This window comes from Sphaeramia orbicularis, chromosome 6 (assembly GCF_902148855.1).
Source record: "Sphaeramia orbicularis chromosome 6, fSphaOr1.1, whole genome shotgun sequence".
Lineage (NCBI taxonomy): Eukaryota > Metazoa > Chordata > Actinopteri > Kurtiformes > Apogonidae > Sphaeramia > Sphaeramia orbicularis.
The window spans coordinates 46136930-46156400 of record NC_043962.1 but is presented as its reverse complement, the minus strand read 5'-3'; the positions used below and the strand labels follow the sequence as shown (position 1 = coordinate 46156400).

General features: G+C 36.8%; 1 protein-coding gene across 1 annotated transcript; it reads left to right on the top strand.

Moving 5' to 3' along the window:
- The first annotated feature begins 13574 nt into the window (after positions 1-13574).
- On the top strand, positions 13575-19200 carry mansc4 (MANSC domain containing 4). The gene is made up of 3 exons (XM_030135625.1): positions 13575-13961; positions 14085-14219; positions 18293-19200. The coding sequence occupies exons 1-3, from the start codon at positions 13742-13744 to the stop codon at positions 19165-19167; spliced, it is 1230 nt and encodes a 409-aa protein (XP_029991485.1). The 5' UTR covers positions 13575-13741; the 3' UTR covers positions 19168-19200.
- Positions 19201-19471: the final 271 nt, after the last annotated feature.

Sequence of the window (19471 nt, the reverse complement as noted above, 5' to 3'; positions counted from 1 at the left end):
CTGTCTTGATATTTCTAGAGGCGAGTGTAAACGACATCGGAGGAGACATCAGTGATGGACCTGTGAGGGAGACCAGGACCAGAACCCAGACCCTCCCACAAAACCCAAAATGACCCCTCTGCTTCAAACTGTAACTACAATAAACCACACAAACTTCTTTTTTTTTTTTTTTCCTTGTGTCTTTGTAAAAGAACCCAGATGGAGGTTCAGTTCGTTTTATAGAACATTGTTACACTCGGTCTAGCGGTTGCCGAGACGCAACATGGTGTGAGACTGCCCTCCCTCCATGTCCCTTAACAAACAGGAGCAGGCTAAAAAAAATTAAATGACCGGCAATCACACAACTGCAATTTGAGGGATTTATTTACAGAAAAAAAACAAGAAAAGCAGACCTCTGCCAAGACAGAGCTGCAAAATTTAATCAGTTGTTTCTTGTGCCAGTATCAACATTTCCTGAAAATTTCCTGGAAATCAGTCCATAACTTTTTTTTTTTTTTTAAATTGTCTTTATTGAGTTTTTTTCATATAGCAACAAAGACGTGTTCATATACATTCACTATGCTCAATGCAAAAAAAAAAAAAAAAAGAGAACACGTAGTAAAACTACAGAGCCCGGGAAGGGACATGAAGAGAAAAAAATTTATTGCGTTATAACGCAATAGTTCAAAAGTATTGCGTTATAATGCAATAGTTTTTGCGTTATAACGCAAAAATATTGCGTTATAACGCAAAAGTATTGCGTTATAATGCAATAGTTTTTGCGTTATAACGCAAAAGTATTGCGTTTAAACGCAAAAGTATTACGTTATAACGCAATAGTTTTTGCACTGGGATCTGCATTCGGGATCGGACAGGTCGTCAGGTCAGACACATCTGTACCTGCAGTCCTGTGCCCTATGCATGTGTAGTTCAGATGACCATAACTCTGTCATTATTTGTCCGATCAGAAAAATTCCAACGGTTTCTGAAACCTGAGACTCTGTGCTTTATGGACATTCTCGGGTCAGTGCGAAAATTTCACGGGCACCTGTCCTAGAAGACGCCAAATAAGCCATTCGGTGACTGGGGACGCACACAGCAGAGCGGATTCATGGAGCGAAGAACCGGAGCGCATAACAGAGTGGATAACGGATTAGATCTAGTTTTGGAAAATGTAGGCAAGACGGATATCCCAAGTCCCATGACCCCCCTGGAGGTTTACGGATGGATTTGTGACCGAAGGAGCGACTGATGGAGCAACATCTGAAGAAGGAAGGTAAAGTTCACCCAGTTCCATTTAGTGGATTTTCTACATGACTGAAGCACTGTCTGCTTTTTTCTATGGAGTTTTTACTTGTTTCACTTTAGTATATGTGTAAACTGACGCTTATACTGCATCGTGGTTTTATAGAATAAAGTACGAACCGTGTAGAGTATGTGTTAGTTTGGAGTATGTTGGACTTTCTGTGCGTAAAAGTGCACATGACGCTCTCCAAAATAAGAGCGCATACGCTGATGTTCGGTGACTTTTATTCTTCAATAGTACAATTTGACCTTGTTTTGTTTGTCTAATACATTGTTCTATGTGTGTTATTTTTCCATGTGTCCACCGGTAGTTACATTCAAGGATGAAGAGAGAGAAGTCACGGTGATGCGCAAAGGCTCTGGTGATGAGAGCAGAGACTGAAGACAGTCCACACACAGATGAAGGACGGAGGAAGAGACTGATGATGATCAGTCCAAACACCACAGACATTCAACACATCCACAGGAGGACGGACTTTTGGTTTCAACAGACTATTTTCCATGTTCAGACTGTGCCATAGGAGCACTGCCTGGATCAGAGTTGTGAACTGACACAACTGTTTCTGCAGAACCACGAACATGAAGGAACTCTGCAGACACAGAACGGACAAATGCCCTGTGTGTGTGTGTGTGTGTGTGGGGGGGGGGGGACACACCTGTAGAGTTTGGATTTTTACCCTGTTTTTGCACAATAAAAGGCAAATACTCACACAGCTTGTTTTAAACACTTTTTATACTTTTAAAGTTCATATTTAACTTTCAAATGTTGTATCCATGTCTAATTTCAGTGTTTTCTGCTAAAACTAAAAAAAACAAAAAACAAAAAAAAACAAACTAATTCCGTTTTTGTGTTTTTTGTCATTTTAAATTGTTATTACAGTATTAAAACAAATAGTGATTGCAATATTGAACGTTCGAAGTGGTCTGCAAAAATTGACAAAACGACTCAAAGCATATTTTCCGACCTTTTTATGATCAAATTAAGAAAACCAGTCCAGGTGGACCATCTGAGGCTCAGGAGTATAAAGGATTTTAATACAATGCGCACATCCTCCTTCTCATGCGCAGATCATTCACACTTGGCGCACATACATCTGTATCCATGAAGCTGCACACAGACGTGAAGCTGGGCAAATAGTAATTTAATTCAAAAACCGTTGGAATTTTTCCGATTGGACTAATAATGAAAGAGTTACGGTCATACTACACAGGACAGGGGGGCGTGTCAGACCTGGCACGGTCGGACCCGAACTGGATTACAATGTATTATGTACGGACCTCAATCAAGAGAGAGCATATATGATTGCGTTATAACGCAATACTTTTGCGTTATAACGCAATAATTTTTATTTTTTGCATGTCCCCTCCCGGGCTCCGTATAAAACAAAAAGCACACAAACAACAGTAAACAATGAACATAAAAAAAAAACAAACAAACAAACAAACTGAGGACATCGTATATCGCCAATTTTAAGTTGTTTACACATTTGCATTATTAAAATAATCAATGAAAGGTTGCTATGTTAAGTGGAATGCATTTAATTTCCCTTTTAACGAAAATTTAATTTTTTCCAGTTGTAAATGTTTCATTACTTCTCTCATTAAGGTTGAATGAGCAGGAGAAGTTTTTTGTTTCCAATTTAATAGGATTAATCTTATTATTATTAGGATTAATTTTATTGTTTTATTGTGATTGATTTTATATCTGTACAGCACTTTGACTGAAAGCGCTTTACAAATAAATTATTATTATTATTATTATTATTAATCTTCGCGCTAGTAACACCACAAAACATATCATATTGTTTTGGTTGTTGGAAAGTTCTACAGCAGCCGGCTTCACACCAAACAAAGCAAAAACAGGATCTAGTTTAAGTTGTTTTTGTAAGATTTCGGATAAAGTCTGAAATATCTTGGTCCAGTATATTTTCACACAAGGACAGTTCCAAAACATATGTGCAAGTGAGGCCAGCCCCTGTTTACATCTGTCACAGGAGGGGTTTACCGAGGGAAACATCTTTGATAGTTTCGTCCATAACTTTTTGAGTTATGTTGCTAACAAACACACAAAGCAAAGTGATCTCAATAATACCTCCAGTGGCTGCGGTGGAAGAGGAAAGACTCAACGTGGGCGGTCAAGTGACTGGTGGCACCTAGGGAGTGAGCCCAGGACGCTGGGTCTCACTGCTGAACCCTCTGGAGGTGTCGTGGGCCCAGTTAGCGAAACACCGGTGAAGGAGGGAGCCCACCATGAGCCGTCACAGTACCAACCCAAAGTCTCATGTATGCAAGATAGGGATCTTCACATCTGGTCCTACAGAGCTGACCTGGTGGAGGTAATTAAATTAGGTAGGGAATCAAAGGAACAAACATAACAAACAGAATCATACTCCAACTCACTACGCTGACCTACAAACACAAACCAAGGAAACCAAAGTACATCCATCTTACCTACCCTCCTAACAAAAAAACAGGAGAAAACTTTAAGAAAAACATTCCCTCCTTTTGCATCTGATTATACAAAGCTCTCCAGCAAAAATGACGGATGGGTGGTTACAAATGAGGGGGATGAGAAGAGAGGGGTCTCCTAGGAGGTAGGGTGGTCCTGCTTTAGATTTCCCCGCTCATCGCCGAGGAACCAATCAGCAGCAGCAGTCCAGCACCACACCTGCAGCTCATCCTCACTCAACCACTATCTGTAAAGAGAGAAAGACAAACAACACACCCATACACAGAAGAAAAAAGAAAAACTACAAAAATACAACAGAATCACAGCTGACAGCACATGACAGAATCCAAATCACAAACCCTTAAACATGTCATTGCTTGGATTGTACCTCACTGATCTAGTGGTTCGTAGTGGAAGATAGTGTTTAACCCTTAGGGGTCTGAGCTTGTTCTGGCTGTCTTCCAAAACTGATTTGACCTTTATATAGCACTAGACTGTTTTTTTTTTTGTTTGTTTTTTTTTAACCATACCCATGTTTGGTGTGTGTTTTTCAGCATTATTTCACCTACATGATCTGATATTTCTGTTCAGACTTGATCTTACTTTAATAACATATTGGACCCAAAAATACACAAAAATATACTGTTTATTTCAATGAAATCCACAATCATGGTCAATGATCTCTTTTGGAAGTTTAACGAGTAAAACAGGTTGCAAATATTAACATATGAAGGTTTTTATTTATCTATTAATCATATCTGCAGGTTTACATGGTTACAAACAGGATGAAAAACTATAGTCTGAAAAATAACTTTGAAAAGTAGAATGTGTGACTAAGAAGAACAGAAACCGCAAATAAAGTTATATACAATGAACATACTCAAATAACTCAAAAATATATTCATTCATTCATTTTCTGAACCCGGTTTATCCTCATGGGGGTCGCTGGAGCCTATTCCAGCTACTTATGGGCAAAGGCGAGGTACACCCTGGACATGTGACCAGTTCATCACAGGGCTAAAAATATATAGAAAATTTCAAAATGTATGATATGATACATTATGGTGTAGTTATGTTGGTGTTCTGTATTATAGTACTTTATTCCATAGTTCAAATGACAGGAGGTAGTGGGGGGGTCTGTACCCCCCAATGAAGACCCAGACCCCCTAAAATCGATTCTAATTTTCCAAGGAGATCAACTCCATTTTGTGGAGAATAATAAAGTCCAATCAGTGATAGTGTTGTTCAAGTTTACACTTCACATGAACTGGTTCAAAGTTCAGTTCATACAGAATAAACTAAATTCATTCACCTCCATAGTTCACCATCTCAACTGAGAACTAGTTAATGTTCAGTTCATTTAAAAAAAATTGAAAGTGAAGAAAAATTGAGTATTTCTGTGCTTATCTTTCCAAATAAACCCTCTTCCTATTATTGCCCATCTCTACTATCCCCACGTGTTGTGAATATTATTTACACCTGTTTCATTGATCACAGCTGAGGCAGTAACCCCATACTACCAAGATTTTATCTGGACCTACAACATTCAGAATCTCACAAAAAGTCTGAACTGGCTCAAGTTCTTTACTAATAAATATGTTCTTAAAACCTTCAAATTTAATCTCAAAATAAACCTATTTTATGAAGTAGGATGTAGGTTGTTTGTAAATGTATTACTTTTACTAGTAAGTATTGTACAGGGGTTGGACAAAATAATGGAAACACCTTAAAAAATCCACAAAATATAATTTAATATGGTGTAGGTCCACCTTTTGCGGCAATTACAGCCTCAGTTCTCTGAGGTATTGATTCATACAACTTGTGAATTGTATCCAAAGGAATTTTAAGCCATTCTTCAGTTAGAATACCCTCCAACTCTTTTAGAGACGATGGCGGTGGAAATCGACGTCTTACTTGAATTTCTAAAACTGACCATAAATGCTCAATAATGTTGAGGTCTGGGGACTGTGCCGGCCATACGAGATGCTCAACTTCATTAGAATGTTCCTCATGCCATTCTTTAACAATTCTAGCTGTATGGATTGGGGCATTATCATCTTGAGGTGAAGGTGTTTCCATTATTTTGTCCAACCCCTGTATTTCAGTGGACTAAACTCCTCTCTTTTTGGATAGTAGATAATGGAGCCTACTGTTTCTCAACATGTTGCTGACCATGACTGACGGAGCAGTGACTTAGTACTCATGCGGACTTGACTAAGCTACCTGATGGAACTGCTACTATTATACGTGATCTTTTAAAATAGCTAGCAATGAAAATTCACTGAAGGCACCGTGTGATATCCCTTCAATCATCCTTTTTGTGTAAATTTGCTTGTGCCTCACCATGACTCCCACGTTGCCGACACATTCCAGACAGTAGTCCACTCCCCCACTGGTCGTCTCAGACAGCACTTGGCTGATGGGTTTGTCGTGATCCTTGGGATTCACAAAATCATTTGCTCCAAACACCTCGGCCTCGTCTGGATTGGTGTCGACAACAATAACCATCTTGGCCCCTGCGTTCTTACAGCCCATGACGGCAGCCAAACCAACAGCTCCCAGGCCCAACACAGCCCATGTGGAGAACTCTGGCACCTACGGCGACACACACTCAGTATAGATTTGTGCTTCCTGATGCTCCAACCTTCCACTGCACCTTCCATTCTGGCCAAGAATAAAATAGTATTATGTACATTAGCCTTTTATTCTGTTGTCTCAGACAGGGTCACTCATCTCTGCAGGACCTCTGAAGGACCCCACTGTGATATATGGTGATATCACATCTTAGTAACAGACAGGAAATGTACGGAAGCGTACAAATCAGCTCAAAAAACTTAAACAATAAATTTGTTGTTGACCAGTGTAATATGTTTCAGATGGAACTAATTCTTTAACCTTAACTGATGCAATGAGGAGCTTCTCACATCTTAACCAACTTAAGCCCATGTCAGAGGGCAGGCGGAACTAGAACGGTCAAATTATTGATCTGCATCAAGCAAAGAAAACAAGGAGATGCTGAAACTTCTAAAACTGGGTTAAAATCTGCCTAATGCATTATTAAAACATGGAAGTATAGTGGTGAACCAAATGTTTAGTTGTTTTCAAAGTTCAGCTGGACTGGTTTGAACCGATGGATTCAGGTCTGAACTGATGAAGTCCTTTGGATGAGAGGTGAAAGGTTTTCAGGAACAAACACCAGCCCAGTTGAACTTCGAAAACAATTAAGGATGTCGATGACACATGAGAACTTGCACTGGTGTTTCAAATGAACAAAACACTTTTAAATGAATCACTGTTCATCTGATCTGATATAATAACCTTCAACTTTAATCTCAATTTATATGGACATCTGCATGATCAGTGAATTAAATATAGGAAAATACCAGATTTTTACTGTATAAACACAAAATATAGAGAATAATATTAGAATAAATCACTTAAGAAAAGTTAAATATAGAGAAAAACCTATTTTGGAACTTCCACATAAGTACCACTGGGCCTTTATGGGTTAAAATAAAAGGGATTAAAATACTGTTCATGCATTCATATGATTGAATAAAAGTAGTAGTATTTAAGCCTTTCATGCATAGTGGTCATTACAGTGGACAGTTCTTCTCCAGCTGTTCTCTTGTATATTCATGGGTTTTGTTGTTTTAGTTCCATATCAGCCAACACAGTGGACGCTTGTGCATCATCCCGTACACTGCAATTCATACCATTCCTGTAACTTTGCTGTTCTTGATGAACCTAATCTGCAGTAACATGTTTGAGTGTAAATCAATTGCTAATTGTTATTAGACTGTAATTAACAGGTTTTTTTTTTTCTTTTTGCATGTTATCTACATGAAGTGAGTAATAACTAGTATTAGAGTATGTTAAAATGTGAGAAAACATCAGATTAGCTGCATTAAAAATATTTTTATGTCATAGTTTTCACACAGTATATCAGTAAATACATGTTGCTTTGCTTCAAAAATCAAACACATGGTGTCCAGCTGAGTGGACATTTTTGCAACTCTATGAAAAATAGGTTCATAAAATAATTTCAATTGTTTTTTTTTTCCATGCCTAAAGAGGAATAAAGACACTCAGGAAAAAAAAAAAATCTTGATAAGGTTTTCATAATTCATGAATGAAAATGTTTAGTATACCTAGAAAAGAAAAAGTGCAGAATTACCCATTTCAGATTTTGGATATATGGATAAATATTGGTATATTATGTGAATTTTTACATGTGGTAAAGGTGGAGCTCATTTTAATTGTAGTATTGCACTGTTCAAAATATAATATAGGCCTCTAATAATACACGATAACTTATTAGAAGATTTTTTATTATGCCAGCAAAAAAACAGAAAATATAATTGTATATTTGTCTTTAAGATTCTCAAAGCACAAATATATCACAACTATGCCTAAGTACTTGAAAAAAGACTTAAATTAATCAATGTTGGAATCAAATAATAAAACTAAACAAAAAATCTATATAACTCACAGCTATGTTTAATAGTGAAAGAGCATCCTCAAACACATGATGTGAAGAAAACTCAATGGTTTCAACAGTGTAACCTTAAGAAATCCACTTACTAGTGAGTATAGTCTTATGGAAAAAAGGCTGTCATTTGTTAAAGAGAATAAAGATTGGACTATGTTTCAAAGTGTTGGGTACATCATTGTGAGTAGAGAGATGGATGAAATGATTACCCATCATGCTTAGCTCTGACAGTGCCGGCCTGTGGGGGTGGAGATTATGGAGAATAATGCAGATTAATGTTAGATGTAGTTAATAAATGAAGGTTGTGTATTTTCTGTGCTTCTATTCTTGTCTATCCCATTCATTTTGGGTTTTGTTTCTGATAAGGACAAATAAATATGTATGTTGTTCTGTTTTAATACTTATTTTACAACATTTAAAGCAGGGGTGTCAAACTCATTTTCTTCTGGGGGCCACATTCAGCCCAATTTAATCTGAAGTGGGTCGGACCAGTAAAATAATAGCACGATAAACAATAAATAATGACAACTCCAAATTGTTTTATTGCAAAAAATAATGTTCAATTATGCCAGTATTTACATTTACAAACTATCCAAACAAAAAGGATGTAAATAAGCTGAAAAAAAAAAACAGAATTTGTTAAGAAATATAAGTACAATTTTATCAATATTATGCCTCGACTTATCATTTATACATAAGCACAAAACATTTAGTAACAGGCAGAAAACTGTTAAAATTGCAGTTGATTTTCTTCATTTCTTCATTTTGTTCAAGTTATTCACATGTTATTGTTAAAGGATAGTTTGCTAATGTAAACAGTTTCACAATTTAATGTTTTTTTACACTAAATCAAAGAGAAAAAAATGGTGTTGTCATTATTTACAGGGTATTATATTATTTTTCAGTTTGATGCCCAAACTTGCACTTTGTTAACTTATCCCACGGGCCGGAATGGAACCTTTGGGGGACCAGTTTTGGCCCCCGAGCCGCATGTTTGACACCTGTGATTTAAAGCACAGGTGTCAAACATGCGGCCCGGGGGCCACATCCGACCCGCTAAAGGGTCCAGCCCGGCCCTTGGGATGAATTTCTGAAATGCAAAAATTATACTAACATGTTAACAATAATTTTAGTTCAGGTTCCACATTCAGACCAATTCAATCTCCAGTGGGTCATAATAACATATAAATACTCACAACTCCAAATTTTTTCTGTTTGTAAATGTAAATATTTTCATGTATTTACACTAAACCACAGCATAATGTCGCAAAAATATCTGAAAAATATGAACAAATATGAACAACCTGAAATGTCTGAAGAGAAATAAGTGCAATTTTAATAACATTCCAACTGTTACTAAATGTTTTGTGTATTGTAGATCCACTGTGATCTGTAAGTTATAATGTACATATGTAAATGATAAACTGAAGCATAATATTGTTAAAATTACACATTTTATTTCAGTTTGTTCATATTCACATTTAGGGATGTAACGACTACCGGTATAACGATAAACCGCGGTAAAATTGCAGACGGTTAGTATTACCGTTTAAATTCCAATTATCATGATAACCGTGTTTGATTACTGCACTTTTCCAGAGAAAACGCCTATGTAAAGACATGTTTTTATGTCAAATATTTGAGTATAGTTTTAATTTATTACAATTTTAATTGTATATATCTAATATTTGGAACCAATATTCACTTTTAAAGTCTTTGAAAAGGTTTGTTAAGCATCTGTGTGTTACTTATGCAATAAAGTACATAAATTTTTCAAATCAGATTTTATATTTTTTGTGTTTTCTGGCCTTTTATGTTGATAAAGTAGGTTAAAGTGAAAAAAAATAATAGGCAGATGAGATACATGAAGTTGTGCTGAAAAAAAAAAGATACCAAACATGGGTATAGTAAACATTTCTTTATATAGTATATAAAGGCAAAATCAAAAGTACTGAAAAATGGCCAAAATAAGCTCAGACCACTAAGGGTTAAAATTATTTGAATGTTTCTGCAACAGAAAGTGTATTGTGCCAATTATTTCATTTGTTTTTTTGTTTGATTGTTTGTTTGTTTGTTTTTTGCTTTTTTTTTTTTCAAAATACAACTTGGTTAAATTATTTCAGTGTGCGTATCAGTACTTTTTGAACATTGTGAGCACAATTTCAATAATACCGCGATAATAATGATAACCGTGATAATTTTGGTCACAATAACCGTGATATGAAGTTTTCATATGGTTACATCCCTATTCACATTGTTTGAAAGGATAGTTTGTAGATGCAAACATCCTCATAATGTAATTTTGCTGTTTTCACTCTACAACACAGAGAAAAGTTTGGAGTTGACATTATTTCTGTACAGGGTGGGGAAGCAAAATTTACAATATTCTGAGGCAGGGATTGAAAGACAGTGTATGACCAATTAGTTTATTGAAAGTCATGAGAATTTAAATCTTCAAATCATATTTTACTGCATTTCTAACGGTCTTGTTGTCTACCTCAAGTTCAATTGCCATTTTTCTCATGGATTTGGTTGGATCCTTTAGGATTTTGGATTTGAGAGCTTTAATAAAAGCTTCGGTACGTTTTTTGTTGCTTCCTCCACTTCCAGACTTTCTCGTAATAGTTTTGCTCATAGTCATTCTCTTCTTTACATTATAAACAGTCTTTATGGACACTCCAACTACTTTTGAAATCTCCTTTGGTGTGACGAGTGCATTCAGCAAATCACACACTCTTTGACGTTTGCTTTCCTGATTACTCATATGGGCAAAAGTTTCTGAAAAGGTATGGATAATAGTGTTAGGTATGATTATGACATCAATATATGTTTGGTTTCAAAACAATTGACGTAGTGCCTGTTGAGAAAAAACAACTAAATGTTCATTGTAAATTTTGCTTCCCCACCCTGTATTACACTAGTCAACATTTGCTAGGGATCAGGACTATAACTTTGCTATATTCGGGGGTGTAATTCTGGAAACTTGAAAATTTACTTTCCCAGTGGAGTACAGCCTGCAGATGCGGATGGTGGCCACACACATTATTGACATCACACCGTATGTGTTTCAGAACATTCTGAGTGGTTTCAGTGAAAACAAAATTGGAAGAGTATTTGTTGTGAACTCTAATTTCTAGGGTTGTATCACCCTTTTGCCAGAAAGTGCAATAAAAATGTATGTTTTTTTACCTTTTGGTCCATTTTTCTTTACATGACTAGCCAAAGTACACACATAATATATGAAGTCACCCAAAATATTATACAACATCAATTATTGTGCAAATATAAAACAGATCCCTAGCAAACAAGCCCGGATTAACCATATGGGCAACTGGGCAATTGCCCAGGGGCCCGCGACCTCTGAAGGGCCCTGGGTAGCTCGGGCATAACGAAAATATCTGGTTATCTTTTGCTTATAAATTAAACTGTCCGCTGCCCGGAGCCATTGCACTGCACAGAAACCCTGCTCCTGCTGTCTGTGACCGTGAGCTGAGACCCTCTCCTCATTGGTCAGTCCAAAAAGCCAATCAGCGGTGACGCAAATCAACGTGCGTGCACTGAGCGGGATGTGAGACGTCAAGAACTACGCGACATACGCGAATCAAAACATTGCAAACATGGAGAAGCTGCTAAGTGGGAGCGCCAAACGAAAATTAAAAAAGGACAGGGACATTAAAAAAGCTGAAAATTTAAAGAACATACCTAAACATGCACTTCCCCATCATTTAGAATACAATTTTTGTATTGGTCAGATAAGTATTTCTTTGAGAGAAATTGACGGTTTTCCAGATGTTTATAGTATTTAGCATATGTAGTATTTAGTATTAAAATGTTTAACCCTTGCCTTGACATGCCTTGAATTGTGACGTGTTTTCTGTTTAAAAGTTAAACTGGGACCAAAATGTTTATTTTAGCAGATTATACTGCATTATATTTATTTTTTCCTTGTGGTGGCTCCATGAAAATGTTGAGATATGTTTATTGTTGAGAGAAAGCAGATTTCAAGATGTTTACATTGCACTTACTTTAACTCTCGTTGAATTCTGAAGTGATAAGGGGATTTCTGTTTAAAATTCATATCTGATTCTATCAGATTATGTTTGTGTTTTGTCTGTGGGCTTTTTCTGACGATTCAATACATTTGTGTTGGCAAAAAGTGTTCTTAAATAAATACTGGATACTTTGGAAATGGTTTCTTATTACCTCCGCCAAGGAGGTTATGTTTTTGCCAGGGTTTGTTTGTCTGTTTGTTTGTCTGTCCGTTAGTGTGCAACATAACTCAAAAAGTTATGGACAGATTTGGATGAAATTTTCAGGGTTTGTTGGAAATGGGATAAGGAAGAAATGATTAACTTTTGGGGGTGATCCGGAAGAAATCCTGGATTCTGGATTACTTTGAAATTTTCGTTAACATTGTGGTAAATAGGGCCCAAATTTTCGTTTCCCAATATCTCGCTTAATTATGGACCAAAACTCATGAAATTTAACTCAGGAATTGACAATGGAGTCCTCTATCACATTTCAAAGGCTGATCCAGATCTGATCCAGAAGGCGGATTTTATCTCAGTTTATATAAAAAATGGGGGTGCCCTTACTTTTTGGCCTACTGTGCCTTTAATATTAAAGGTAGAAATTTCTGACAAGCGCCATCGTGTAGCTCAGTCAGTTCCGCATCGGGAGTATGCCACCGGATTTCATGTAGCTTTAATACTTAAGGAGCTAGATCCAGAAGAAAACCGCCATTACGAGAAATGTGATTTTCGTGAATAACTACTGAACTAATAAGGATATAATTATGAATCCAGTTGCTAATGGTATGTTTTCATGGTCAAGGAATCTTAAAATATAGGTAAAATAAATATGGGAGTAATATTTATGGTGGAAATCACAATATGGGGGAATTGTGCAAATCTCATGCAATTTGACTCAGGGATTTACAATGGGGTGTTCTATCAAATGGCAAAGACTGATCCGGATCTTTCAAAAAGTTATGGACAGATTTGGATGAAAATTTCAGGAAATATTGATACTGGCACAAGGAACAAATGATTAAATTTTGGTGGTGATGGGGGGGGCACTGATCTGCCTTGGCGGAGGTCTGCGCTCTCAGAGTGCTTTTCTAGTATTATTATTGGACTGGTTCGGCCCACTTCAGAACAAATGTAGCTGAATGTGGAACTGAACCCAAAGGAGTGTGACCCCCCTGGTTTACAGACTCCAGCTGTGATTGGTTCAGATGCAGGTTCAGGTTCAGGGGGGAGTCCACGTTGGCGTCTGTATCCTGGACCAGGTAGACTGGGTCTCCTCCTCCTACAGGTGCGCAAGCAGTGACACACCTGGAGAGGGACTGGCACCAGTAAAACCAGACCACCGGCTCCTGTTCATACCAGTAAAACCAGACCACCGGCTCCTGTTCCTACTGTGCACATCCGCTGCTCTACTTTACACACCTGCTCCGGTATGTCCTCGCGCTGCCTGTAGTGTGACCGAACATGGTCTGAGTCCTAGCACGCGCAATGCATGTCACATGGGGTTTGCTGACGGTTTTCGGTCTGCTGTGCCACACTGAGGCCAAGTGCTCACCGACCTCCTACTACAAGAACTGTTGGATTCGACGATTCCCTGGGATTTTCATCGATATCGAGGAGTCTCAGAGAAGAGGAGCTCAGCTTTTGAAGCATTATCAGGAGGAGACGGCTCTGAAATGCAGCCGCACCTGCTGCCTCACGAGGAACTGTGAGTAACGTTCACGGACAGTACGACAACAAGAGCACGGCATATTTTACGGTCTTACTCTAAACAATAATGGTTATTTTTTTTAATGTTCATACATGCTTATTGTCTTTTCTTTTCTTAAAGTTTCCTGTAATTTGGCTATTTTTCACTATGATGCAACCCAAGAAAACGTGAACTGCTTCCACCTGCACTGTCCCACACTGGAGAGCTGTATTCTCAGCCACAGAAGCAACGTTGTTCTTTACAACATCACTAAGGGTAAAAAAAAAAAATAAATATATATATATATTTATATATATATATATATATATATATATATATATATATATATATATATATATATATATATATATGTGTGTGTGTGTGTGTGTGTGTGTGTGTATATATCACTAAGAGCATGGTCAGAAGTTTAAGTGATAGTGTATAAAAGTGGAATTATTAACTGATCAGACTGTACAGAAAAAAAAAGTTCATTATAGAATACACTGGTCTGTAAGTAAAATGCATCCACAAAAGAAGTAGTTGCCAAGTCTGAGTCATCTGTAAAAAAAAAAAATAAAAAAAAATTGCTGGTTGGCTGTACTCTACAAACAAAAACTACAAACAAAAAGTTCAGGATATTTTTAATTTTTGGGCTATTTTTATCAGTTGGGATTCTTGCACAGCGCTTTTTACTTTTTTGTGTGTGAATTGAAAAACATTTTTTTAATGACCAGACATAGTTTTATTTACAAATAACAAAAATGACCCAAAAAAAGATAAAAAAAAAAAAAAAAAAATGAAATGACCTTAACTTTTTGTTTGTACTGTCTATGTGTAATAACACTTTATCATATACAGTACATTGAAAACAACTAACCAGCATTTTAGTCATTTGTTTTGCTTGTTTTTTTGTTTATTAACTGATTAGACTGTACAGAAAAAAAAAGTTAATTATAGAATACACTGGTCTGTAAGTAAAATGCATCCACAAAAGAAGTAGTTGCCAAGTCTGAGTCATCTGTAAAATAAATAAATAAATAAAGTGCTGGTTGGCTGTACTCTACAAACAAAAACAAAAACTACAAACAAAAAGTTCAGGATATTTTTAATTTTTGGGCTATTTTTTTCAGTTGGGATTCTTGCACAGGGCTTTTTACTTTTTTGTGTGTGAATTGAAAAACATTTTTTTAATGACCAGACATAGTTTTATTTACAAATGACAAACATGACCAAAAAAAAGACAAAAAAATGAAATGTCCCTAACTTTTTGTTTGTGGTGTATATGTGTAATAACACTTTATCATATACATTGAAAACAGCTAACCAGCAATTTTGTCATTTGCTTTGCTTGTTTTTTTGTTTATTACCTGATTAGACTGTAGAGAAAAAAAGTTAATTATAGAATACACTGGTCTGTAAGTAAAATGCATCCACAAAAGAAGTAGTTGCCAAATCTGAGTCATCTGAAAAAAATAAATAAATAAATTTAAAAAAGTGCTGGTTGGCTGTACTCTACAAACAAAAACAAAACCTACAAACAAAAAGTTAAGGATATTATTAATTTTTGGGCTATTTTTTTCAGTTGGGATTCTTGCACAGCGCTTTTTACTTTTTTGTGTGTGAATTGAAAATCATTTTTTTAATGACCAGACATAGTTTTATTTACAAATGACAAACATGACCAAAAAAAAGACAAAAAAATGAAATGTCCCTAACTTTTTGTTTGTGGTGTATATGTGTAATAACACTTTATCATATACATTGAAAACAGCTAACCAGCATTTTTGTCATTCATTTTGTTTATTTGTTTGTTTGTTTGTTTGTTTATTTATTTATTTCAAATATTGCATTAAAATCAACAACAAAAGAATTATATAAAAAGAAAGTCAAATATTCAAAAAGGAGCAGGATGAAGTTTAACTCATAATCATCCTTCACCTACCTTAAATTCCTATGTCCAATTCCTTAAGTAGCTCAAAAATCCTCACATATCAGATTAAATTCTGACTATGTACAAAATATACAGTTGCTGTACATATCAAGGATAGACTGTCCATTTTGCAACAGCATAAGCAGCATTTGTTTTCCAGTTCATCTTATTAAAGTATGTAAGATTTAGCACATTTAATGTCAGCAGCAGATCATTTATAGCCCAGTGATATCTAAACATGTACCTGGTTGCTCATCCTCAAATTTGTTTCCCTTGATCATAACTAAAACTGTAGAATTATTAATATATTTGAGTCAAAACAGCTATAATCAGTTGTGGAAGTACTTTTACTGCAATGCTCTACAAAAGCGAGGTACTTTTAGTATTTATATGTTTATACTTAACTACATCTCAGGGAAAAGATAGTATTTTTGTGCACCTTTGAAATTATTTTTTCCTATAGTTTTCATTTCAAATGGCACCCTTGTATTCCTTAATGGTTTTGTATGTTTCGTGATAACCTCGGGGATGAAGCAATCCTTTATTTGCTGATAAAATTCACCTCCTTCTTCATCTAAATAAACCCTTTAAAAATCCTCTTGGAGTAGCTGTAAAACGCATGTCTATGAAGCTGAAAATAGGCTGTTTAATGATGTTTTTACAGATGAGTGGTTTTCACAGGACAGTGATGCTACAAACTTATTTTTTCAGACTATTATGCATTGCTGTCATTTAACTCATGGTGTATTGTATATGTTAAATGTGTATAGCAGTATGATAAGTTAAAATGATCTTTAAACAATAATATTAATCCAAAAATACTAAAAACACTGATAGGGATCATTTTGCTGCACTAGAAATACTTCTAGTTTTCATACTTATGGTACATTTTGCTGATAATATTTATATATTTTTATTTTAGTAACATAGTGGAGTTTTTTCACTGTGTGGAGAGAGCTCTTCCCGTATGAAAGGATTTTAATATTCCTTTCACCGCTGTGTTTAATATTCTAACCCAGTGATGTTCAAAGTTTTTGTGCCCAAGGCGCAGTAAAGCGCCGGCCAAAATCTGAAGGCACACCTGCATTCATATCCATAAAAATAGCCTCGGACAATTCCACCATCCATTAACTGTGCAAACAGGGTGTTCCTTGTTTTTAAAGTAATGATTTTAGGGTATATAACTTGCCTCTGGATAGAGAAATTAATTTGCAGTAAAAATGACTGATATTGTAAATTCTATATTAATACATAAGTTTTTGTGCATTTGTGTATGAGTATGGATTTGGCTAAAATCCCATGCCTTCCTTCTTGGAATATGGACACAGTTCGGGAACAATGGTCTAAGCCAGTGATTTTCAACCTTGGGGTCGGGACCAAACGTGGGGTCACCTGGAATTCAGATTGGGTCGCCTAAAATTTCTAGTAATTGATAAAAATTAAGAAAAATTAAATGGTGAGTTGACAGAGAGAATCACAATCCATGAAAGACATGACAAACTGTGAAGCTGAAACTGAAGCACTGTGGTACTGTTTATCTTTCAAATGTTCATTGTGGTCAGTTTCAGATGCTGCAGCTCTTTCATAGTAGTTTGAGTTCTTGTTTGTTCAGTATTAACTGTCAGCCTTGTAAATCCAAGCTGGACTGACTGTACATATCCTGACCAAGGAAAATCAAATTCTCACTTTGTGCAGTAATCTAAACCTGGCTTTACTGCCTCTGTCCATAATAATATACATTATATGGCCTAAATTTCATTTAAAATGAACATTTATTTGCAACATAGTAGCTATAGCAAACTATTACATGATCAAAAACAAATTCATTTTAGCAAAAAAAATGTCTCCGTTCTGGGGTTGCCAGAAATTTGTAATGTTAAAATAGGGTCATGAGCCAAAAAAGGTTGGGAACCACTGGTCTAAGCAAATAATACAAAACCCACTAACAGATAATGAAATAAGCCCTAAAATTTGACCTGAAGTTCTTATATTTCACAAAGTCTGTTTCACATTTAACAATAATTTTATTAATAAACTAGAAGCACTCAGAGAGCGCAGACTTCTGCCAAGGCAAATCAGTGGGCCCCCATGGGCCCCCCACCCCCGATCACCCCCAAAATTTAATCATTTGTTCCTTGTGCCAGTATCAACATTTCCTGAAATTTTCATCCAAATCTGTCCATAACTTTTTGCGTTATCTTGCACACAGACAGACAGACAGACAGACAGACAAACAAACTCTGACAAAAACATAACTCCTTGGCAGAGGTAAAAATAATAGGAATTTTAAGTATTCCATACTTAGACAAAACAGAAAATAGGAAAGCATCAATGTCCTGAATATTCATAATACTCATGAAGTACTCATAATAAAAACCCATTCAAAGGCCTAATGTCTAAGTCTGTGTATGTGTCCTAGGTGTGGATCCGGACCTGTTGGTGTTTGGTAAATACTTCACATCCAATGTACGCGTGTTACCCCACCACTATACCCGAGTCAACGCCTCAGAGCATCTGGGCTCAGACAAGCGCCAGTTCATCCATCCACCTCCGCCCCCGGTGCTGCCTCTGACATCAGCCCCCACGGTAAAGACCCCCACCACAATGACCGGAGCGCCGACCACCACCGTCACCGCACCGCAGAGCACCACTCAACCTACGACGGTTTCCACGGCTACAGCTGGCTTCTCCCCTCCTTCGACAACAACCCCGAACAGAGATGCACATAATTCATCATCACTGCCTTCCTCCACCACTCCTCAGTCACAGAGCTTTACAATGCCTCACACACACACCACCATCACCACCACCCTTGGAGTTTACAACACCCCGACCACTGCTGCTTTCTCCTCCACCCTGGAGCCTACATCATCTCTACAGTCCCTCACACCCACCTCTACTGACCAGTACACCACCAGCTTTTCCCAGTCAGTCACCAGTCCTGCAGCTTCCACTGATGTTATGGGTAACATAGAAAGCAGCAAGCAGTACCCCAATGACACCAAAGGCAGCATGGGGAGAAACCACACATCAGGAGGCGACGCTGAGCACGGCGTTACGAATGGAGAAGACACTTGGGGAGATCTGGGACCTGGATGGCATGTGGCCACTCACACGTTGCTGGTTGCCGTAGCGATCTGTATCACACTGTTGCTGAGCTGCTGCTGCTCCATTCTGCTGGTTGTGAGCTGGAGGGGTCAGAGGAAGAGGATGGGACGCTACCGTACATCGTGGAGAGGGAAGACAGGCTCCATGCGCCTGATTAAATATGTTCTAGTCAGAGAGAGCTCCTGAAAGTTGGATCCAAAAAACATTTCTTTGTGTTAAAATCTGTTTTCCACATCTTTGATAGACATTTGAGATAAGTTATAAGTTTTACTGTTGCATTTTTTTTTTTGTAAAATAGTGGTACATAGTGGTAAAATCCATCATTTTTATTGCTTTATTTTAAGCACTTAGGGATAAAAAGGTAGTTAGCGCAAAGTGATTTATTGAGGCTGAAATGGGAGCAGTTACATCACGGATAAAAAGAGATTTTTGGTTTGACCGATGACGCACTAAGTTTTTTCAGACAAGGCCTGGATTGAACTAACGCATT

Coding starts and splice junctions, on each gene's coding strand:
- mansc4 (XM_030135625.1), top strand. CDS start 13,742: ATGCATGTCACATGGGGTTTGCTGACGGTTTTCGGTCTGCTGTGCCAC. Junction 13,962..14,084: donor CTGCTGCCTCACGAGGAACT/GTGAGTAACGTT, acceptor CTTTTCTTAAAG/TTTCCTGTAATTTGGCTATT. Junction 14,220..18,292: donor TCTTTACAACATCACTAAGG/GTAAAAAAAAAA, acceptor TATGTGTCCTAG/GTGTGGATCCGGACCTGTTG.